This window comes from Myxine glutinosa, chromosome 9 (genome assembly GCF_964187855.1).
Source record: "Myxine glutinosa chromosome 9, kmMyxGlut1.1, whole genome shotgun sequence".
Lineage (NCBI taxonomy): Eukaryota > Metazoa > Chordata > Myxini > Myxiniformes > Myxinidae > Myxine > Myxine glutinosa.
In genome coordinates this window covers 120,025,952-120,043,456 of record NC_136269.1, presented here as the reverse complement: position 1 = coordinate 120,043,456, position 17,505 = coordinate 120,025,952, and the positions used below count along the sequence as shown (strand labels likewise).

General features: G+C 46.8%; 1 protein-coding gene across 4 annotated transcripts in view; it reads right to left on the bottom strand.

Moving 5' to 3' along the window:
* The window catches only part of ERLEC1 (endoplasmic reticulum lectin 1), a 92,224-nt gene that overhangs the window by 52,359 nt on the left and 22,360 nt on the right, over positions 1-17,505 (bottom strand). For 3 of the 4 annotated variants that reach the window (XM_068128364.2, XM_068128365.2, XM_068128366.2), the window contains exon 2: positions 4,733-4,834. In XM_068128364.2, coding sequence (XP_067984465.1) covers positions 4,733-4,834 — 102 coding nt within the window. Of the gene's footprint in view, positions 1-4,724; positions 4,835-17,505 lie in introns of all 4 variants that reach the window. The other variant, XM_078784824.1, reaches the window with a different exon arrangement.

The window sequence follows — 17,505 nt, the reverse complement described above, 5'->3', positions numbered from 1 at the left end:
ATTGTCATGGTTCTCTTTTTTTTTTGAGGCAATGTTTTTATGGCCGGATGCCCTTCCTGAAGCCAACCCTTTTAGTCGCCTCTTACGACACGCAGGGATACGGTGTACCTATTCTAAACCGGGGTACACACCGGGGCTATATATATAGCTGTGTATATATATGATATATATATATATACTGTATATATATATATATATATATATATATATATATATATATATATATATATATATATACACAGTGAAACCTTGACTTACGAGTTTAATTCGTTCTGTGACCGAGCTCGTAACTCAATTTGCTCGTTTCTCAAATTAAATTTCCCCATTAAAATGAATTGAAATGCTATTAATCCGTTGCAGCCCCCCAAAAACCACACCAATTTTTTTTGTTACGTGTTTTTAAATAAGAAAAATGTACTTTATAAATAACAAATAATGTATAAACAAGCACGACCTCGTATATACTGTACATAATAAAAGAGAATGTAAAGAAATAAACTGGTTTTATTAAGTGTATTTACCTTGAAGATCAGACGAAGATGCTGGCGGAGGTGGAGGAGATAACTTTTGCCTTTTTCGCCACACTTTCCTCGCTTTCACTTGCAGGGCGTTTCAATAAAAACCTGTCCAAGGAGGTTTGTTTCTTCCTCCCTTTCAAAATGTTTCGAAAATGAGTGAGGCAAGTGTCGTTACACAGCGCCAACGCACGACCTGTTGCAACTTTTTCAGGGTGTTTCTTTTCAATAAACTCTGAAATTTTTGGCACTCAATTTCTTAGGACCCATGGTTAAAACTAAGAAATTTTCCAAAATAAACAAAATGCGAAAACAAAGCAACAGCGATACGGCAGGGATGCTTGCACGGCAAGATAACCACGTGAACTGAACGCTCGCTGGGCCACCTAGTGGCGGGTGGCGTAAGCTCGCTCACTCGTAACTCAGATCTCGGCTCGCATCACAAAGCAAAAAATCGACCGAGCGACGGCTCGTATCTCTGAAAACTCGGAAGTTGGTGCACTCGTAAGTCAAGGTTTCACTGTATATGTGTATATATATATATATATATATATATATGTATGTATGTATGTATGTACAGTGGTACCTCGGCTTACGAGTGCCCCAACGTACGAGTTTTTCGGGATACGAGCCGTCGCTCGGGCGGTTTGTTGCTTTGGGATACGAGCCGAGATCCGATGTACGAGCTCAAAAAATTTATTTTTTTGAATTTTCCGGTTGTGGCTTCCGGTTCCGGTCACGTGGTTATCTTGCCGTGAAAGCATCTCTGCTTGGATATAAAACACGCAATCGTCGAAATACATTAGCGAGGAATCTCCTTGCTCCAGCCGGTGACGTCATCGGCGGGGATCCCCGCCTCCAGAGTGGCTGGTCACGTGACCGCCAAAGCGTGTCGCGCGTGCGGGTATAATGAGCTACACCTGTGGATCACGTGACCACGGAAGCACGCCTCGCTTGAGAGGCATGGCTTTCGGTTTGCGTTTTGCTTTATAAGGCGCGATAAATGGGCTTTTGAGTGTTAGCGGTTCATGGCGTTGACGGTTCATGACGGTTCATGGCGTTGACGGTCAAAAACCCATTACATCAATTTTACCAGGCACTGTACAGTAAGTACAGTGGACACCAAATGCACGGTGGAAGGCTAGAAGTAGAAGATCGTCCAAGACAAGTGAGAATAAGCCATACTTTGGAGATGACGTCATTCGCTGGTCCGATAACCAAAGATGTGGTATAAAAAACCAGGTGAGCTAACAATGCAGCAATGAAGGAATTCGGCCAAGGCACCGGCACACAACGACCTACCTACATCGAAAGACTCAATGCCAATGGTGACAGAAGCCAAGACGGCCGGCTTAAACACCGCCGAAAGACCACGGTGTACCAACTTACGATGCAGAACATCTTGCACTTAATATGATGACAACAGGTGCCATCCTCTGACGTACCATTACAGGTACAGGTACAGTACACGTGAGCACAGAGCAAAAGTTCACTGAAACCGAGATTAAGAAAAAAGAAAAAACACCTCGTGGTCCGTGCTCGATATCCGAGTTTCAATCTTTTCAAACACATGATGCTCTCGGTCACGGTATCTCCTGCGAGCTGCTTCTCCTTCAACCACACAAACAACAACTTCTCCATATCTTCATGGATAGAGGTCCAGTTTATTTCTTTACATTCTCTTGTATTATGTACAGTATATACGAGGTCGTGCTTGTTTATACATTATTTGTTATTTATAAAGTACATTTTTGTTATTTAAAAGCACCTAACAAAAAAAATTGGTGTTTTTTTTTTGAGGCTGGAACGGATTAATAGCATTTCAATGCATTTGAATGGGAAAATTTGCTTTGACTTACGAGCGATTTGGCTTACGAGCTCCGTCACGGAACGGATTAAACTCGTAAGCCGAGGTACCACTGTATATATATATATATATATATATATATATATATATATATATATATATATATATATATATGTATGTATGTGTATATATATATATATATATATATATATATATATATATATATATATATATATATATATATATATATATATACATACATACATATATATGTATGATATGTGTATATATATATATATATATATATATATATATATATGTATGATATGTGTATATACGTATATATATATGAGCTATGTATATAGTGCAAATGTGCCAGAGCCATTTATTGCTGTGCCTTCATCTTTATCAGCAGCATTTCTGGCATTTCACTCAGGCCAACTGGCACGGTCTTCAAGCAGCTATCAATCATCTGGACTGGTCTCCCATCTCTACCGCCTCTGACATCAACTCATCCTGGGAATTCTTCCCAAGTAAATTGCTCTCTCTCATGCACAGATTTATCCCATCTCATCTTCAGTTGTCATACCCTTCCTCCCATCCATGGTACATGGAATCTTGTGGTGAGGCTGTTTCCCAGCAACAACTTGCCTTCGTCTCCTGGAAAGCAAATCCAATGGAAGGAAATCTCATTTCCTTTCACAAAGCCCGAAACAAGTGTGTGTCCACCCTCAGGAGAGCCAGGAAACAATATCTCTCCGTTCTCAAGACCGAACTCTCTTATCTGTCTCCCCTCTTCCAAATCCTGGTGGCGTCTGGTCAAATCTGTTTCTAGTGTTTGTTCCCCCTCCATCCCCTCCCTCATCTCAAATGGCTACACAGCTGACTCCGCACGTGAAAAAGCTGAATGCCTCAACTTTGTGTTTGCCTCTAAATCTTGTGTCCCTAACCCATCCCTCTCTGTACCCACCGTACCCAGTCGTACACAGCTGCTCCTGGACTCTGTGTCCTTTCCTCCTGACAAGGTGGAAAAGTTTCTGTCAACCCTCGACTCTGATTCTGCAACTGGACCTGACGGCATCAGCCCACAGGTCCTAAAATCCTGTTCTTCCACTCTTTCACTCCCTCTCTCTGTTCTCTTCACCCTCTCTTTTGCTCAAGGTCATCTGCCATCTGCTTGGAAATCAGCCAACGTCACCGCCTTGCACAAAAAATGTGCAAAAACAGGTCCTAGCAACTACAGACCAATCAGCCTTCTCCCAATTATCAGCAAAGTCATGGAATCCATCATTGCTTCAGATATGAAATCTTTCCTCTTCTCCAATGGCTTGATCTCTGATCATCAATTTGGTTTCAGACCAGGTCACTCTACTCTGGACATGCTGCTTCTGCTTTCTCAACAATGGATGGAGGTCCTCAATGCCAAACAGGAAATTAGAGCTGTCTCCCTTGACATATCACGTGCCTTCGATACGGGCTGGCACCCCGCTCTGCTCACCAAACTCTCCTCCTTTGGTTTCCATGGAAATCTCCATGCATGGCTGGCGGACTTCCTCTCCAGTCGTCGTCAACGTGTGGCCCTGAATGGGTTTCTCTCATGTCCTCTTCCTGTTCAGGCTGGAGTTCCCCAAGGCAGTGTTCTGGGCCCTGTGCTTTTTCTGGTCTTCATCAATGATCTCTCTGACTCTCTTGAAAATCCTCTCTATCTCTTTGCTGATGACGCTACTCTCTGTCGCTCCATTCCTCATCCCTCAGATCGGCAGTCTGCAGCCTCCTCACTCTCTGCAGACCTGGACAAAATCACAGACTGGGCAAACAAGTGGAACATGTCTTTCAATCCTGACAAATCTCACACTCTTACGATGTCTCTCTGAAAAGATCGACTGGACAACCCTCCCATCCATTTTCTGAATAATACTCTCCAAGAAGTTCTGTCACTCAAGCTTTGGGGTCTCACTATCTGCCATGATCTTTCCTGGAAAAACCACATTTCAAATCTGGCCTCCAAAGCCAGTCGCCGACTGGGCATTCTCCGTCGTGCGAAGTCCTTCCTTGGCACACCTGAGCTCTTCACCACATACAAGGCTTTCATCCGCAGCTCATTGGAATACGCTCCCCCTTCCCTTGCCTCCTCCCCCCAAGCCCTCTCCCTCCCACACATCTCCTGATGTCCCTGCTCTCAAATGTTGTGTTTGTGTGCTTCCCCTTCTCTCCCCATCTTGTCTACCGCTCCCTCTTTTTATATATTTTGTTTGTCTGTTTGATTTGTTTGTTTGATAAATGTTAGCTCTTTCACGAGCCTCGATTCTGTATCCAAAAAAAAGAAGAAAAAAAAGCTCAATTACCACCATGGTCACCATGGTTACCAACAATGACAGCTATCGTAAGCAGTGTGAAGAGACCTTCTCACCCCTTGAGCCGATTCCGACGGTAACAAACATTTGTACTGCTCGTTATCGGCCGTGGTCATGATCATCGTGTCCTCGTCCCGGTACAGAGAACCGGACAGTGGCTGAAACACACAGAAATGCAATTCTCTTCAGCATTTATCCACATCAAAGGACAAATAGGTACAGATTCAAAGTACACCGCCCCCATGCCAAATAAATAAATAACCTCCTCCAGGGAGAGGTGTTCAACAATTGATTGATTAATTGCATAATTAAAATCAATAAACAATGATCGTAAAATAATTAATTGATCAATTGGCTAATAACATACCGCAACCAGCAGTGTTTCATCCGAAGCTGGACTTTTTGAAAATTAATTAAATAAGTCATTAATCGAAAAAATAAAAATAATGAATTGATTAATCAGTAAATACGAAATCGACGAATTGAATCTACGATATAAGAGAGCTATTTGTCTGTCTGTCTGTCTGTGTGTGTGTGTGTCGCCATTTCTCTCAGAGATAGCTGAACGGATCTTCGTCAAACTTTCAGAGGTTCATCAGTGAGTGCCTAGGAGTGTTATACACCAAAAAGAAAATGTTGAAAAAAGGTTCGTTTTTTGGATTTTTTTTATTTATTGCTCTATAGTGCCTAAACCTTTTTGATTAATGACAGTTATAATTATATACAAGTACACATTTACATAAATTTTTTTAAAAACAATTCGCAAACATTTGAATACAAATAATAAAACAATTCCGGAAGTGTACGAAGTTGGTAGTCAGCCTTCTTCTTCTTCTTCCTGAACGTCATCATACTTAGCTCAGAAATGCGATGAACGGCACATTCAGCAGCAGATATTCAACAAAAAGTTAAAATGATGATTTGACATTTGTGATGGATTCTGATTTGGATGTTAGTTCTTTTCCAGAATATTTGCCCTCATTTCAAATACTAGGGCATGCCCGTACTATATATATATCTAAAATTATATCCCCCCCCCTCTATTTACATGAAATGGTTTGGTCCATTCGCAAAGCCAAAGCGAACGGCTTGCGAGTACGGTGACAATCCCCCCCCTCTATTTACATGAAATGGTTTGGTCCAAAGCGAACGGCTTGCGAGTACGGTGACAATCCCCCCCCCTCTATTTACATGAAATGGTTTGGTCCAAAGCGAACGGCTTGCGGAGTTTGGTAAAGAAATCGCCATAGCTCGGTAACTACTTGTCCGATTAATATGAAACCTTGAAAAGGCACATCCTCGGGTCCCCAGCAATATACCTGGCAAGTTTAAAGTATATCGGACCCGTGGTTGTCGAGAAACAGCGGTCACAGACAAACATACAGACATACATACACACAGAGATTACTGGAATTATAGATAGACTAGGGCATGCCCGTACTATATATATATCTAAAATTATATCCCCCCCCCTCTATTTACATGAAATGGTTTGGTCCATTCGCAAAGCCAAAGCGAACGGCTTGCGAGTACGGTGACAATCCCCCCCCCCCCTCTATTTACATGAAATGGTTTGGTCCAAAGCGAACGGCTTGCGAGTACGGTGACAACCCCCCCCCCCTCTATTTACATGAAATGGTTTGGTCCAAAGCGAACGGCTTGCGAGTACGGTGACAATCCCCCCCCTCTATTTACATGAAATGGTTTGGTCCAAAGCGAACGGCTTGCGGAGTTTGGTAAAGAAATCGCCATAGCGTGCACAAACGCGCAGGAAAGCGAAAGAATCGCAAAGTAGTTTTAATTAGTTTTAAAACATAGTTTAACGCCAACATAGTTTGCCAACGTGAAATAAATGAATACGCTCTCAAATGTGCCGTCCGAGGCAGAGTCTGTTCGCCACGTTCGGCACTCGTGATAGCTCGCTGCTCTCTGATTGGTTGAATCGTTTTTTGGACATAGCTCGCTAACTACTTGTCCGATTAATATGAAACCTTGAAAAGGCACATCCTCGGGTCCCCAGCAATATACCTGGCAAGTTTCAAGTATATCGGACCCGTGGTTGTCGAGAAACAGCGGTCACAGACACACAGAGATTACTGGCATTATAGATAGACTAGGGCATGCCCGTACTATATATATATCTAAAATTATATCCCCCCCCCTCTATTTACATGAAATGGTTTGGTCCAAAGCGAACGGCTTGCGAGTACGGTGATAATCCCCCCCCTCTATTTACATGAAATGGTTTGGTCCAAAGCGAACGGCTTGCGAGTACGGTGACAATCCCCCCCCCTCTATTTACATGAAATGGTTTGGTCCAAAGCGAACGGCTTGCGGAGTTTGGTAAAGAAATCGCCATAGCGTGCACAAACGCGCAGGAAAGCGAAAGAATCGCAAATTAGTTTTAATTAGTTTTAAAACATAGTTTAACGCCAACATAGTTTGCCAACGTGAAATAAATGAATACGCTCTCAAATGTGCCGTCCGAGGCAGAGTCTGTTCGGCACGTTCGGCACACGTGATAGCTCGCTGCTCTCTGATTGGTTGAATCGTTTTTTGGACATAGCTCGGTAACTACTTGTCCGATTAATATGAAACCTTGAAAAGGCACATCCTCGGGTCCCCAGCAATATACCTGGCAAGTTTCAAGTATATCGGACCCGTGGTTGTCGAGAAACAGCGGTCACAGACAAACACACAGACATACACACATACACACACACACACACACACAGAGATTACTGGAATTATAGATAGACTAGGGCATGCCCGTACTATATATATATCTAAAATTATATCCCCCCCCCCTCTATTTACATGAAATGGTTTGGTCCAAAGCGAACGGCTTGCGAGTACGGTGACAATCCCCCCCCTCTATTTACATGAAATGGTTTGGTCCAAAGCGAACGGCTTGCGAGTACGGTGACAATCCCCCCCCCCCCCCCTCTATTTACATGAAATGGTTTGGTCCAAAGCGAACGGCTTGCAGAGTTTGGTAAAGAAATCGCCATAGCGTGCACAAACGCGCAGGAAAGCGAAAGAATCGCAAATTAGTTTTAAAACATAGTTTAACGCCAACATAGTTTGCCAACGTGAAATAAATGAATACGCTCTCAAATGTGCCGTCCGAGGCAGAGTCTGTTCGCCACGTTCGGCACACGTGATAGCTCGCTGCTCTCTGATTGGTTGAATCGTTTTTTGGACATAGCTCGCTAACTACTTGTCCGATTAATATGAAACCTTGAAAAGGCACATCCTCGGGTCCCCAGCAATATACCTGGCAAGTTTCAAGTATATCGGACCCGTGGTTGTCGAGAAACAGCGGTCACAGACAAACAAACATACACACAGAGATTACTGGCATTATAGATACTAGGACGTGCCCGTACTATATCTATATCTAAAATTATATCCCCCCCCCTCTATTTACATGAAATGGTTTGGTCCAAAGCGAACGGCTTGCGAGTACGGTGACAATCCCCCCCCTCTATTTACATGAAATGGTTTGGTCCAAAGCGAACGGCTTGCGGAGTTTGGTAAAGAAATCGCCATAGCGTGCACAAACGCGCAGGAAAGCGAAAGAATCGCAAATTAGTTTTAATTAGTTTTAAAACATAGTTTAACGCCAACATAGCGGCAACATAGTTTGCCAACGTGAAATAAATGAATACGCTCTCAAATGTGCCGTCCGAGGCAGAGTCTGTTCGCCACGTTCGGCACACGTGATAGCTCACTGCTCTCTGATTGGTTGAATCGTTTTTTGGACATAGCTCGGTAACTACTTGTCCGATTAATATGAAACCTTGAAAAGGCACATCCTCGGGTCCCCAGCAATATACCTGGCAAGTTTAAAGTATATCGGACCCGTGGTTGTCGAGAAACAGCGGTCACAGACATACATACATACATACATACATACATACATACATACATACATACATACATACATACACACAGAGATTACTGGAATTATAGATAGATGTCAGTTTCTTTTTTGCTTGAGCAACGCCGCTCCTGATATAAACGCTTATATATACTGTTGCGAATATGGAATTTGGCCTCCATATCCGCTTGTAAATATTCCCCTATTTTCTCCAATACTCCCCAACTTTCCCCAATCCCCCATTCCCTAGTCCCATTGCATGTAAATAACAATCAGTAGAGCCGACCTTCCCCTTCTTCCCCCATTAAATGTCGTGCCCAGGTCCACCGCACCACACGTAGACAACTTTCGGACATCTTCCTAGTTATTCTTATTCTATGTCAGTTAAGGCCTCGTCTCCATTAATTATGACTCTTCGTTGCACCAGAATGTGATTATATGGCATCAGTAGTGAGTTTAGGACCTTTCCCATACCTCCTTCCATCTTCTTCCCCAACAATTACAACAACAACAGAGGAGATGGCGGCGGAGCGGGGGAGGATGCGTCCTCACACCGGCTCGATTAGCTCCAGACCATGCGCTCCACGGGGTTACCACGAAGGGGCTCCTTGTCAGCTCCTCGTCAAGGGCGGAGCCTGGTAAACCCCCCGCACGCACCCAATGAGAAGCAACGTGCCGATTCCACGAGGCGGAGCTAACGAGCCGAGGGCGTGTCACTCCCCGCCGGATATACGCGGCCCCGCGCCGGATGTGAGTCAGATGCGCACCCAGCTTGGAGAAGGAAAGCCACCTGCGAGCGCTGAGTGAGATGCGCACCCAGCTTGGAGAAGGAAAGCCACCTGCGAGCGCTGAGTCAGATGCGCCCCCAGCTTGAGCAGACAAGACGCCATCCGAGCGCTGCGACCTCCCCGCATCTCTGGACCGGACCGAGTCGATTCTGCCTTGAGCCAAGAGTGCACCTTGAGCCATCGACTGCCTGCCTTTCCTTGCCATCAATCCCCGTGTGAGTCAGCATTTTGTCCCGTTTATCTGTCGTCTGTTGGGGTTAATATAAGAGTGTGTCTAAGTGCTTGTCTTTCTATGCTGTCCCTCTTGTAGTTGTAATCTAACCTTCCGCCTTAATATAACCTCCTCCGGAGGTCTTGAGAACTGAACCCCTGGTGTCGTATTGTGTTATTGTGATCCAGCCGGGTGTCTTCTTTTTCTTATTGAGCCAGCATCGCGCGACTTCGTCAACGTTCGGGCACAATCGGGTAACTTGTGCAGACGTGGTCATACCATAAAACCGCTCGGTAAATAACATCCAAGCCACGTCTGTAACAATTGGTTGTCAGGAGTTGGATTCGAACCTGGGACTAAATTTATTTAGCCCAAATTTTGGACACCAATTGTGTTAGTACGGTAACAATTGGTGTCGAGGAGTGGAATTCGAACCCGGGACTAAATTTATTAGGCCCAAATTGGTAACAAGTAGAATCGATTCGGAGCGCGTTTCCCGCGCGAAATTATAACGGCGAAATTTGTATTTGTTTTACGAAACTCGAATTTTGCAAGTCGCGCTATGGCGGATCAAGACGGCTGGGGTCCGGTAGGGGAGAGTGAAGCAGGGTCGGTCCAGGACCAAAATGAGGGACATGAGGAGAGCGAAACAGCGGGGGTAGCAGACGCGCGAAATGGCGCCTCGCACATAGCTACGGCGGCCGCACCCGCTGCACAAGTGGGAGGGATGGCCCAGATGCAGGTCCTCATGGAGCAATTTATGGCGCAAATGCAGGCGTCCCTCAAACTGCAGAGTAACCAATTGGGGGTAATGGGGAACCGGATGGATGCTCAGGGTGAGCGATTGGAGGACCAAATGGGGGTAATGGGGAACCGGATGGATGCTCAGAGTGAGCAAATGAGGGTTGATAGTGGGCGATTAGAGGGCCAAATGAGGGGTACCGGTGAGAAGTTAGACAATAATTTTGAGGAGTTAGACAAGAAAATTGAGAAGTTAGACAATAATTTTGAGGAGTTAGACAAGAAAATTGGGAAGTTAGACAATAATTTTGAGGGGTTAGACAACGGGATAAAAGAGGTGAAACATGGGTTAACGGGGGTAGAAAATAGAATGGCTGCCCAGGAGAATCAGATAGAGGGAGTGAAAAATGGGTTAGAGGGGTTAGAAAACAGTATGGAAGGCAAATTGAGGGACATGAGGGACCAAGCGGAAAGGGAAGTTAAACAAATGGAGCAGCAGATAGAGGGGGTCAGAATGGGGGTAGAAACCAAACTGGATGCTCACAGGGAGGAAATGGAGCAGATGAGGGTGGCATCTGGGCAGGAGATGCAAGTGATGGGAGAGGAGATCAGAAGAGGAGTGAGTGAGGAGGTCGGAGGAGTGCGCGAGGAGGTGAGGCACTGTAAGGAGCACATGGAGAAGGAGGTGAGAAAGGGGACTGTAAAGTTACAAGGGGGCATAGAGGTCCTGACGCAGGAGGTGGAACAGCTGACGGAGGGACAAAAAGGACTAACGGAGCAGGTTCAAAGGAACACTGCGGTATTAGGAGGTTTAAAGGCGACACAGAAAGAACTAAAAGATGACTTGGTAGCGACGAAGAGGGAATGTCAGATGGTACGTGAGGGACTGACAACGAGGTTGGACGAGGTGATAGAGGTAATGGAGACGAAGGACCGGCAGGTGAGGACGCACATGGAAACGGTCAAGGTAGCCTTAGAGGATGAGCTTGAGGAGACGTACCGGGGAATAAAAGAGGTGAGGCACAAATTAGAAGAAGTGGAAGAAGGGGTGAGCGAAATTAAGAAGCGACGGAGAGGGGATAACAAAGAGATAAAAGAGGAGATAAAAGAATTGGTCCAAAGTCTGTGTTTGGATCGTGATGTGCTCATTAACCGGATGAGGGATTCGCAGGTGATGGAGGAGAAGCGAAGAGGAAGAGGACCCGGTGTAAGTGGTGACCAATATGGTCGTGCGTATGATGCGCCAGGGGATTTAATAAGCTTGGGGGTCGAGATAGACCCGGGTGTTCGTGAGAGGCCGTTGGTGAAGTGTGCGACAGGTCTGGTGTGCGAAAATGGAGGTGTGCAAGAAAGTCCGACTCTGGGGTGTGTGAGGAAAAAGTGCGTGCCAAGGAGTGAGTGTGCTGGCGAGAGTGAGTCGGTCGTAGCGCGTGTGCGAGGGAGCACATGGAAGCGTGGTGTGGTGAGTGTTACAGAGGGTGTGACGGGAGAGTGTGCGCAGGAGTGTGCGCGAGAAAGGTGTGTGACAGACAGGTGCATGAGGAAAGAGTGCGCTGTCAGAAGTAAGGAAGAGTGTCCACCTGTGGTGAGTGTTACAGAGGGTGTAACGGGAGAGTGTGCGCGAGAAAGGTGTGTGACGGACAGGTGCATGGGGAAAGAGTGTGCTGTCAAGAGTAAGGGTGAGTGCGCTGTCAGGAATGGAGGTGAAAGTAGTGAGAGTGACATGGAGCGTGAGTTAGTTGTGACAGGTGAGCGAGGATGTACACCTGGGATGGAAGGATGCACACCTGGAATGGTAGAGCGTGAGTGGGAATGCACGCTGGAGTTGGTGGTGAGGCACGTGGTTGGGTGTGCGAATGAGGGCACACCTGTGATTGTCACAGAGGAGGTGACCGAGGAGGGGGTGCGAAGCGGTGTATTGGTGAGGTGTGCGAGCGACGAATGTGTGCCAAAGTGTTCGGTGGTCAGGTGTGTGACCAAGGCTGTGAGTGGAATGAGGGTACCTGGGTGTGTAAGGAAGGGTACGAGGAGCATGGGCACAGCTGGATGTGTGAGCAAGGAACGGGCTGCGGGATGTAAGCATGCAGGTGAAGCATCGACGTTAGACGGGGTAGAGTTTAGAACGACTTATAGCCGAATCGGGCCCTCGGTGCGTGCCGGGCCTCGCTTTGAACGGCCGCGTCCAGGCTCCACTAGGCGGAGCTGGCAGCCCGATAGAAAGGGTCGTCATGGCGACCACTTTTTGGTGAGACGTGCCGGCAGGTCGAGATCGGGGCATTGGATGGCTCCACGCCGAGGTGGTGCGTGGGATCTCGGCACGGGTAAGCCCCCGTCCCTGCACCGAGTGCCGGACGCATCCAGCCGCTGGCACAAAACAACCAGCATCCATTGTTTGGCTTTACGAAGCCGGGCTTTGGACAGGAATTGGCGCACCGAGAGGTATTAGTGAGTCGACTGGGTGATGAGGTTAGTGTTTTGGACCCAAAATTAGAGAAAAGCAAAATTTGATGATTGGCAAAGGATTGGCAGAGTGATGATTGGTAATGGTACAGTGATTGGCAGATGATTGGCAAATTTTTAATTTGTTGCAATTTGATGTGCAAAATTGGTAGTGAGAGACCCCCGATGTGGTGGGATGGCAAATCCACCATCCTTCCCATGTGGGGGCAAAGGAGCAATAGCTTATGGGGTGTATGGCAGTGAAAACTAGCCCGGGTGGGTTAGGATATTGTGTGTAGGGATCTAGAGAAGATGACCTTAGGTAACGTTAAGGTTAGTTAGTGACTGATACCTGTAGTGGGGACGCAGGTAGATTAGTGTGGATGATAATGACGTGGGAGCGCAATAGTTTAAAGGGACGACTGGGAAGCGCAAGTTTCAGAAGGGAGTAGTTAGCTGAGATGATGCCGTGTGTGTGAGGATGGAACAGGTGTGATTGCACAGGTGTGCAATTGGACAGGTGTGTGGAGCAGTGTATGAGTCGTGAGTGTGTGGATCAGCGCGAATGCGCTTGGGGAGAGAAGGGTGCAGGTGGCACCAAGTGTGAGAGCACAGGTGTGCAAGTACAGGTGTGTGGAGAGAGTTGGAGTAAGTGGTACGGAGTGGTGTGCATGGTGCGAAGGTGTGGATGGGGGAAGAGTGGACCCCTTTCACGAGTACCCGGGGCGGGTAGTGTAAGTGTTAGGTAGAGGGTGCAGGTAAATTGTGGTTGGATATTGGCATTTGTGGTGCGGTTGCAGAATGGTGTTGTGAATGGGTGCATTAGTGTTGTGGAAATGGCTGGGCGTGTAGCCTGTTAGTGTGTGTAGTTGGTTGAGCACTCCACCACTGTGAGGATGTCGGCCAGGTGAGGCCGCAGGTGGGCTCTGGGAGCCGGTAGAGTTGTGGATGGGGCCCGAGGATCCGGAGGACGGACCCGGGTAGCCCAGTGCCAGAGAGGGCACCGAGTGGGGAGAGTGCCAGAGGGCCTTCCCCAGGTAGTTAGGTTAGGGAAAGGAGCAGGTAAGCTCGGAGGCAACTGCAGTGGTGGAGGTGTGCAGGTGGGTAGACCCACTGGGAGAGGTACACGCCGCAGCCCAGAAATTGTGCGAGGGCACCGGGAGATGAATCGGGGGAGTGAGACCCCAAATTGAAAAGCACCACAGTTTGGCCAATGGGAATTGGTTTTTAGAACCCATAGTGTAAGAGGGCCAATGGTTTGGCCGGAGAAAGACCCCGGGTAGTGTAAAGTTGTTAAAATCATTTAGGAAATAGTTAGGATTGAAGAACCTGTCGCACCATACGCAGCCACTTGCCTGTGGTGATGATGATGACTCCACACCTGTGTTTTCTTTGTTTTGTTGCAGGAAATGAAATTGCTGTGGATTTGTGAGACGCATCACGACGTGGATGAGACATTGGGGTGATTCCATCTCTCCCTCCCTAGGAGGGACTGATGATGAATTGGTAATGGCAAATTTTGATGTTGAGTTGGAGATGGCAAATTTTGATGAGAGTTGAAAATGGCAAATTTGATTGGTTAGGAGGGAGAGAAGACGAATTTGGTTTATGGGAGGAACGGGGAAGACAGTAGGGATGTTTGTTGATTTGTAAAGTAGATGTTTATGGGTAGTGTTGTGTTGTGTGGATACAGTAAGGGGTAAGGGAGGGGCCATGTAGGTTACCTGGTGGGGGGGGGGGGGGCGTACGATAGGAACGTACCTGTCTCACCTGGTTCCCATGTGCCCCCAGTGTGCATTACCTTATATTGCGTGCACTTTTGCGCCCTTACCACCTTACTCACTTGTTTCTTCTTTTGTCTCCCACCTCCGAGGATCTGGCTTTGGGGTAGAGAGAGAGGAGAGAGAGGTGCTGGCTGCGCAGTTGTGGGCCTGCACTTTCGCTGTTTGCTGCCGGGATCGATACACCATATGGACCGCAATGTTTGTGGCCACCCACAATGGACCGCAGTTCGTTTGCGGCCAAGCACCACCCGGGGATGGACCTATGGGTCAACGTGGCACCTATGCCATACAGGTGAACCACTTTTAGTTACCACCAAGTGCACCACAAGAAGAGCAAGAGACACCTGCAGGGTTAGGGGTTGTCGAATTTATTTTTATTCCAATGAACAATGGTGACTGCACCGATTGGTGGTGGGGTGGTGCTTTTGATGCTCGGGAAGGGTGCTCTGCACGTTATTAAAGGCCGTCGGCCACAGAGCACTCGTGGGTTGGTGTATCGATGTTGGCAAGCGCGCTCTCTCTCTATGCATAACATCTGCATGTGTTCCTCCAAAAACAGGTCCTGGATCGTAGTGTAAATAGCAGCGTAGTCTTGTAAATAATGCTCCCTACCGGCTGTATGTTTAGTTTGAGGATTCTTTCCGGATTCGGTTATCCTGTGGGTGTGTTTCTGTGAGGAGAAGGGTGCAACGTCGCAGGGGGACATATTTACTCATTTGTGAATATCTGTAAAACTGTCGCACTCAGGGTAGAGTTAATAGTAGAGGGAACTACATTGCGTGCCACACTAAAGTAGGTAAAAATTTATCGGGTCGGGACGCCCCGAGGGTAGAGAAGGGTGCAATGTTGCGAATATGGAATTTGGCCTCCATATCCGCTTGTAAATATTCCCCTATTTTCTCCAATACTCCCCAACTTTCCCCAATCCCCCATTCCCTAGTCCCATTGCATGTAAATAACAATCAGTAGAGCCGACCTTCCCCTTCTTCCCCCATTAAATGTCGTGCCCAGGTCCACCGCACCACACGTAGACAACTTTCGGACATCTTCCTAGTTATTCTTATTCTATGTCAGTTAAGGCCTCGTCTCCATTAATTATGACTCTTCGTTGCACCAGAATGTGATTATATGGCATCAGTAGTGAGTTTAGGACCTTTCCCATACCTCCTTCCATCTTCTTCCCCAACAATTACAACAACAACAGAGGAGATGGCGGCGGAGCGGGGGAGGATGCGTCCTCACACCGGCTCGATTAGCTCCAGACCATGCGCTCCACGGGGTTACCACGAAGGGGCTCCTTGTCAGCTCCTCGTCAAGGGCGGAGCCTGGTAAACCCCCCGCACGCACCCAATGAGAAGCAACGTGCCGATTCCACGAGGCGGAGCTAACGAGCCGAGGGCGTGTCACTCCCCGCCGGATATACGCGGCCCCGCGCCGGATGTGAGTCAGATGCGCACCCAGCTTGGAGAAGGAAAGCCACCTGCGAGCGCTGAGTGAGATGCGCACCCAGCTTGGAGAAGGAAAGCCACCTGCGAGCGCTGAGTCAGATGCGCCCCCAGCTTGAGCAGACAAGACGCCATCCGAGCGCTGCGACCTCCCCGCATCTCTGGACCGGACCGAGTCGATTCTGCCTTGAGCCAAGAGTGCACCTTGAGCCATCGACTGCCTGCCTTTCCTTGCCATCAATCCCCGTGTGAGTCAGCATTTTGTCCCGTTTATCTGTCGTCTGTTGGGGTTAATATAAGAGTGTGTCTAAGTGCTTGTCTTTCTATGCTGTCCCTCTTGTAGTTGTAATCTAACCTTCCGCCTTAATATAACCTCCTCCGGAGGTCTTGAGAACTGAACCCCTGGTGTCGTATTGTGTTATTGTGATCCAGCCGGGTGTCTTCTTTTTCTTATTGAGCCAGCATCGCGCGACTTCGTCAACGTTCGGGCACAATCGGGTAACTTGTGCAGACGTGGTCATACCATAAAACCGCTCGGTAAATAACATCCAAGCCACGTCTGTAACAATACTTTACTCGGGGTACAAATACAAATACAACTTTGTCTGGGGAGTAACATAAGCTATGTGGCCGCGGCCTCATTCAGGGGTGTGGGGGACCGGAAGAGGGGCGTAGATTATAATCTATGTAAATGTGTACAAAGTAATGCCCCCTGGTGATGGTGGCAGAGGGTATTACAACTTTCTTTTTGATCTGGACAACACTGAGGTTATGAAGCACTCTTTACAAGACAGCCATTCCATGTCAAATCATCAAAGAATCTGCCGTCATCTCTCAGATTTTTGTAAAACTTTGGGAACCAATTGGGACCCATGAAAAACGGCAAGAACTCAAATATTTTTGCTAACAGCCTCTTAATTAGTGAGATACAGACTAACGAACTTTGGACTAATTAGCGCGACGTCGCGAATTCAAATGGCCATATCTCTAAAAGTATAACACCTAGAGAGCTGGTTTTGGTGTCATTTTAAAGGTATTTTCATGCCCTATGAATTTGTCTGGGCAACATTTTCCTACCTCCAACCACAAAAAAGTTATCACAAAATATAAACTTCAATTGTGAATCCCCAAAAAATGTATCCTTCAAATTTCCTCACATTCATCCCAGAGGTACCTTATGATGTCAAGAAGCTTCCACATAAATTTTGTGATGGGCACTCCAATAGTTTCTGAGATATGAGCAATAATGTACATGTACGTATGGCATATAGGTTCGAAAATAAGCATTTGTAATGTATTATACAATCAATAAGTGAGTTCAAGTACACAGTGTTCACTAACCTGACTTAGGTTCACTAACCAGTGTCACCGATTTTCTTGGTTTTGGATTTCACATATTTATCTGCAGCAAGTCTCTTTTTTGGAATAGGTGATTCTCTAATCAATCCCAAAGACTCATTCAGTGTATTCAGTTCCATTTCAGGAGAATGAAATTCAAACTCCCCTGAACTGCCTGGTATTGGTGATTCACCTCCACC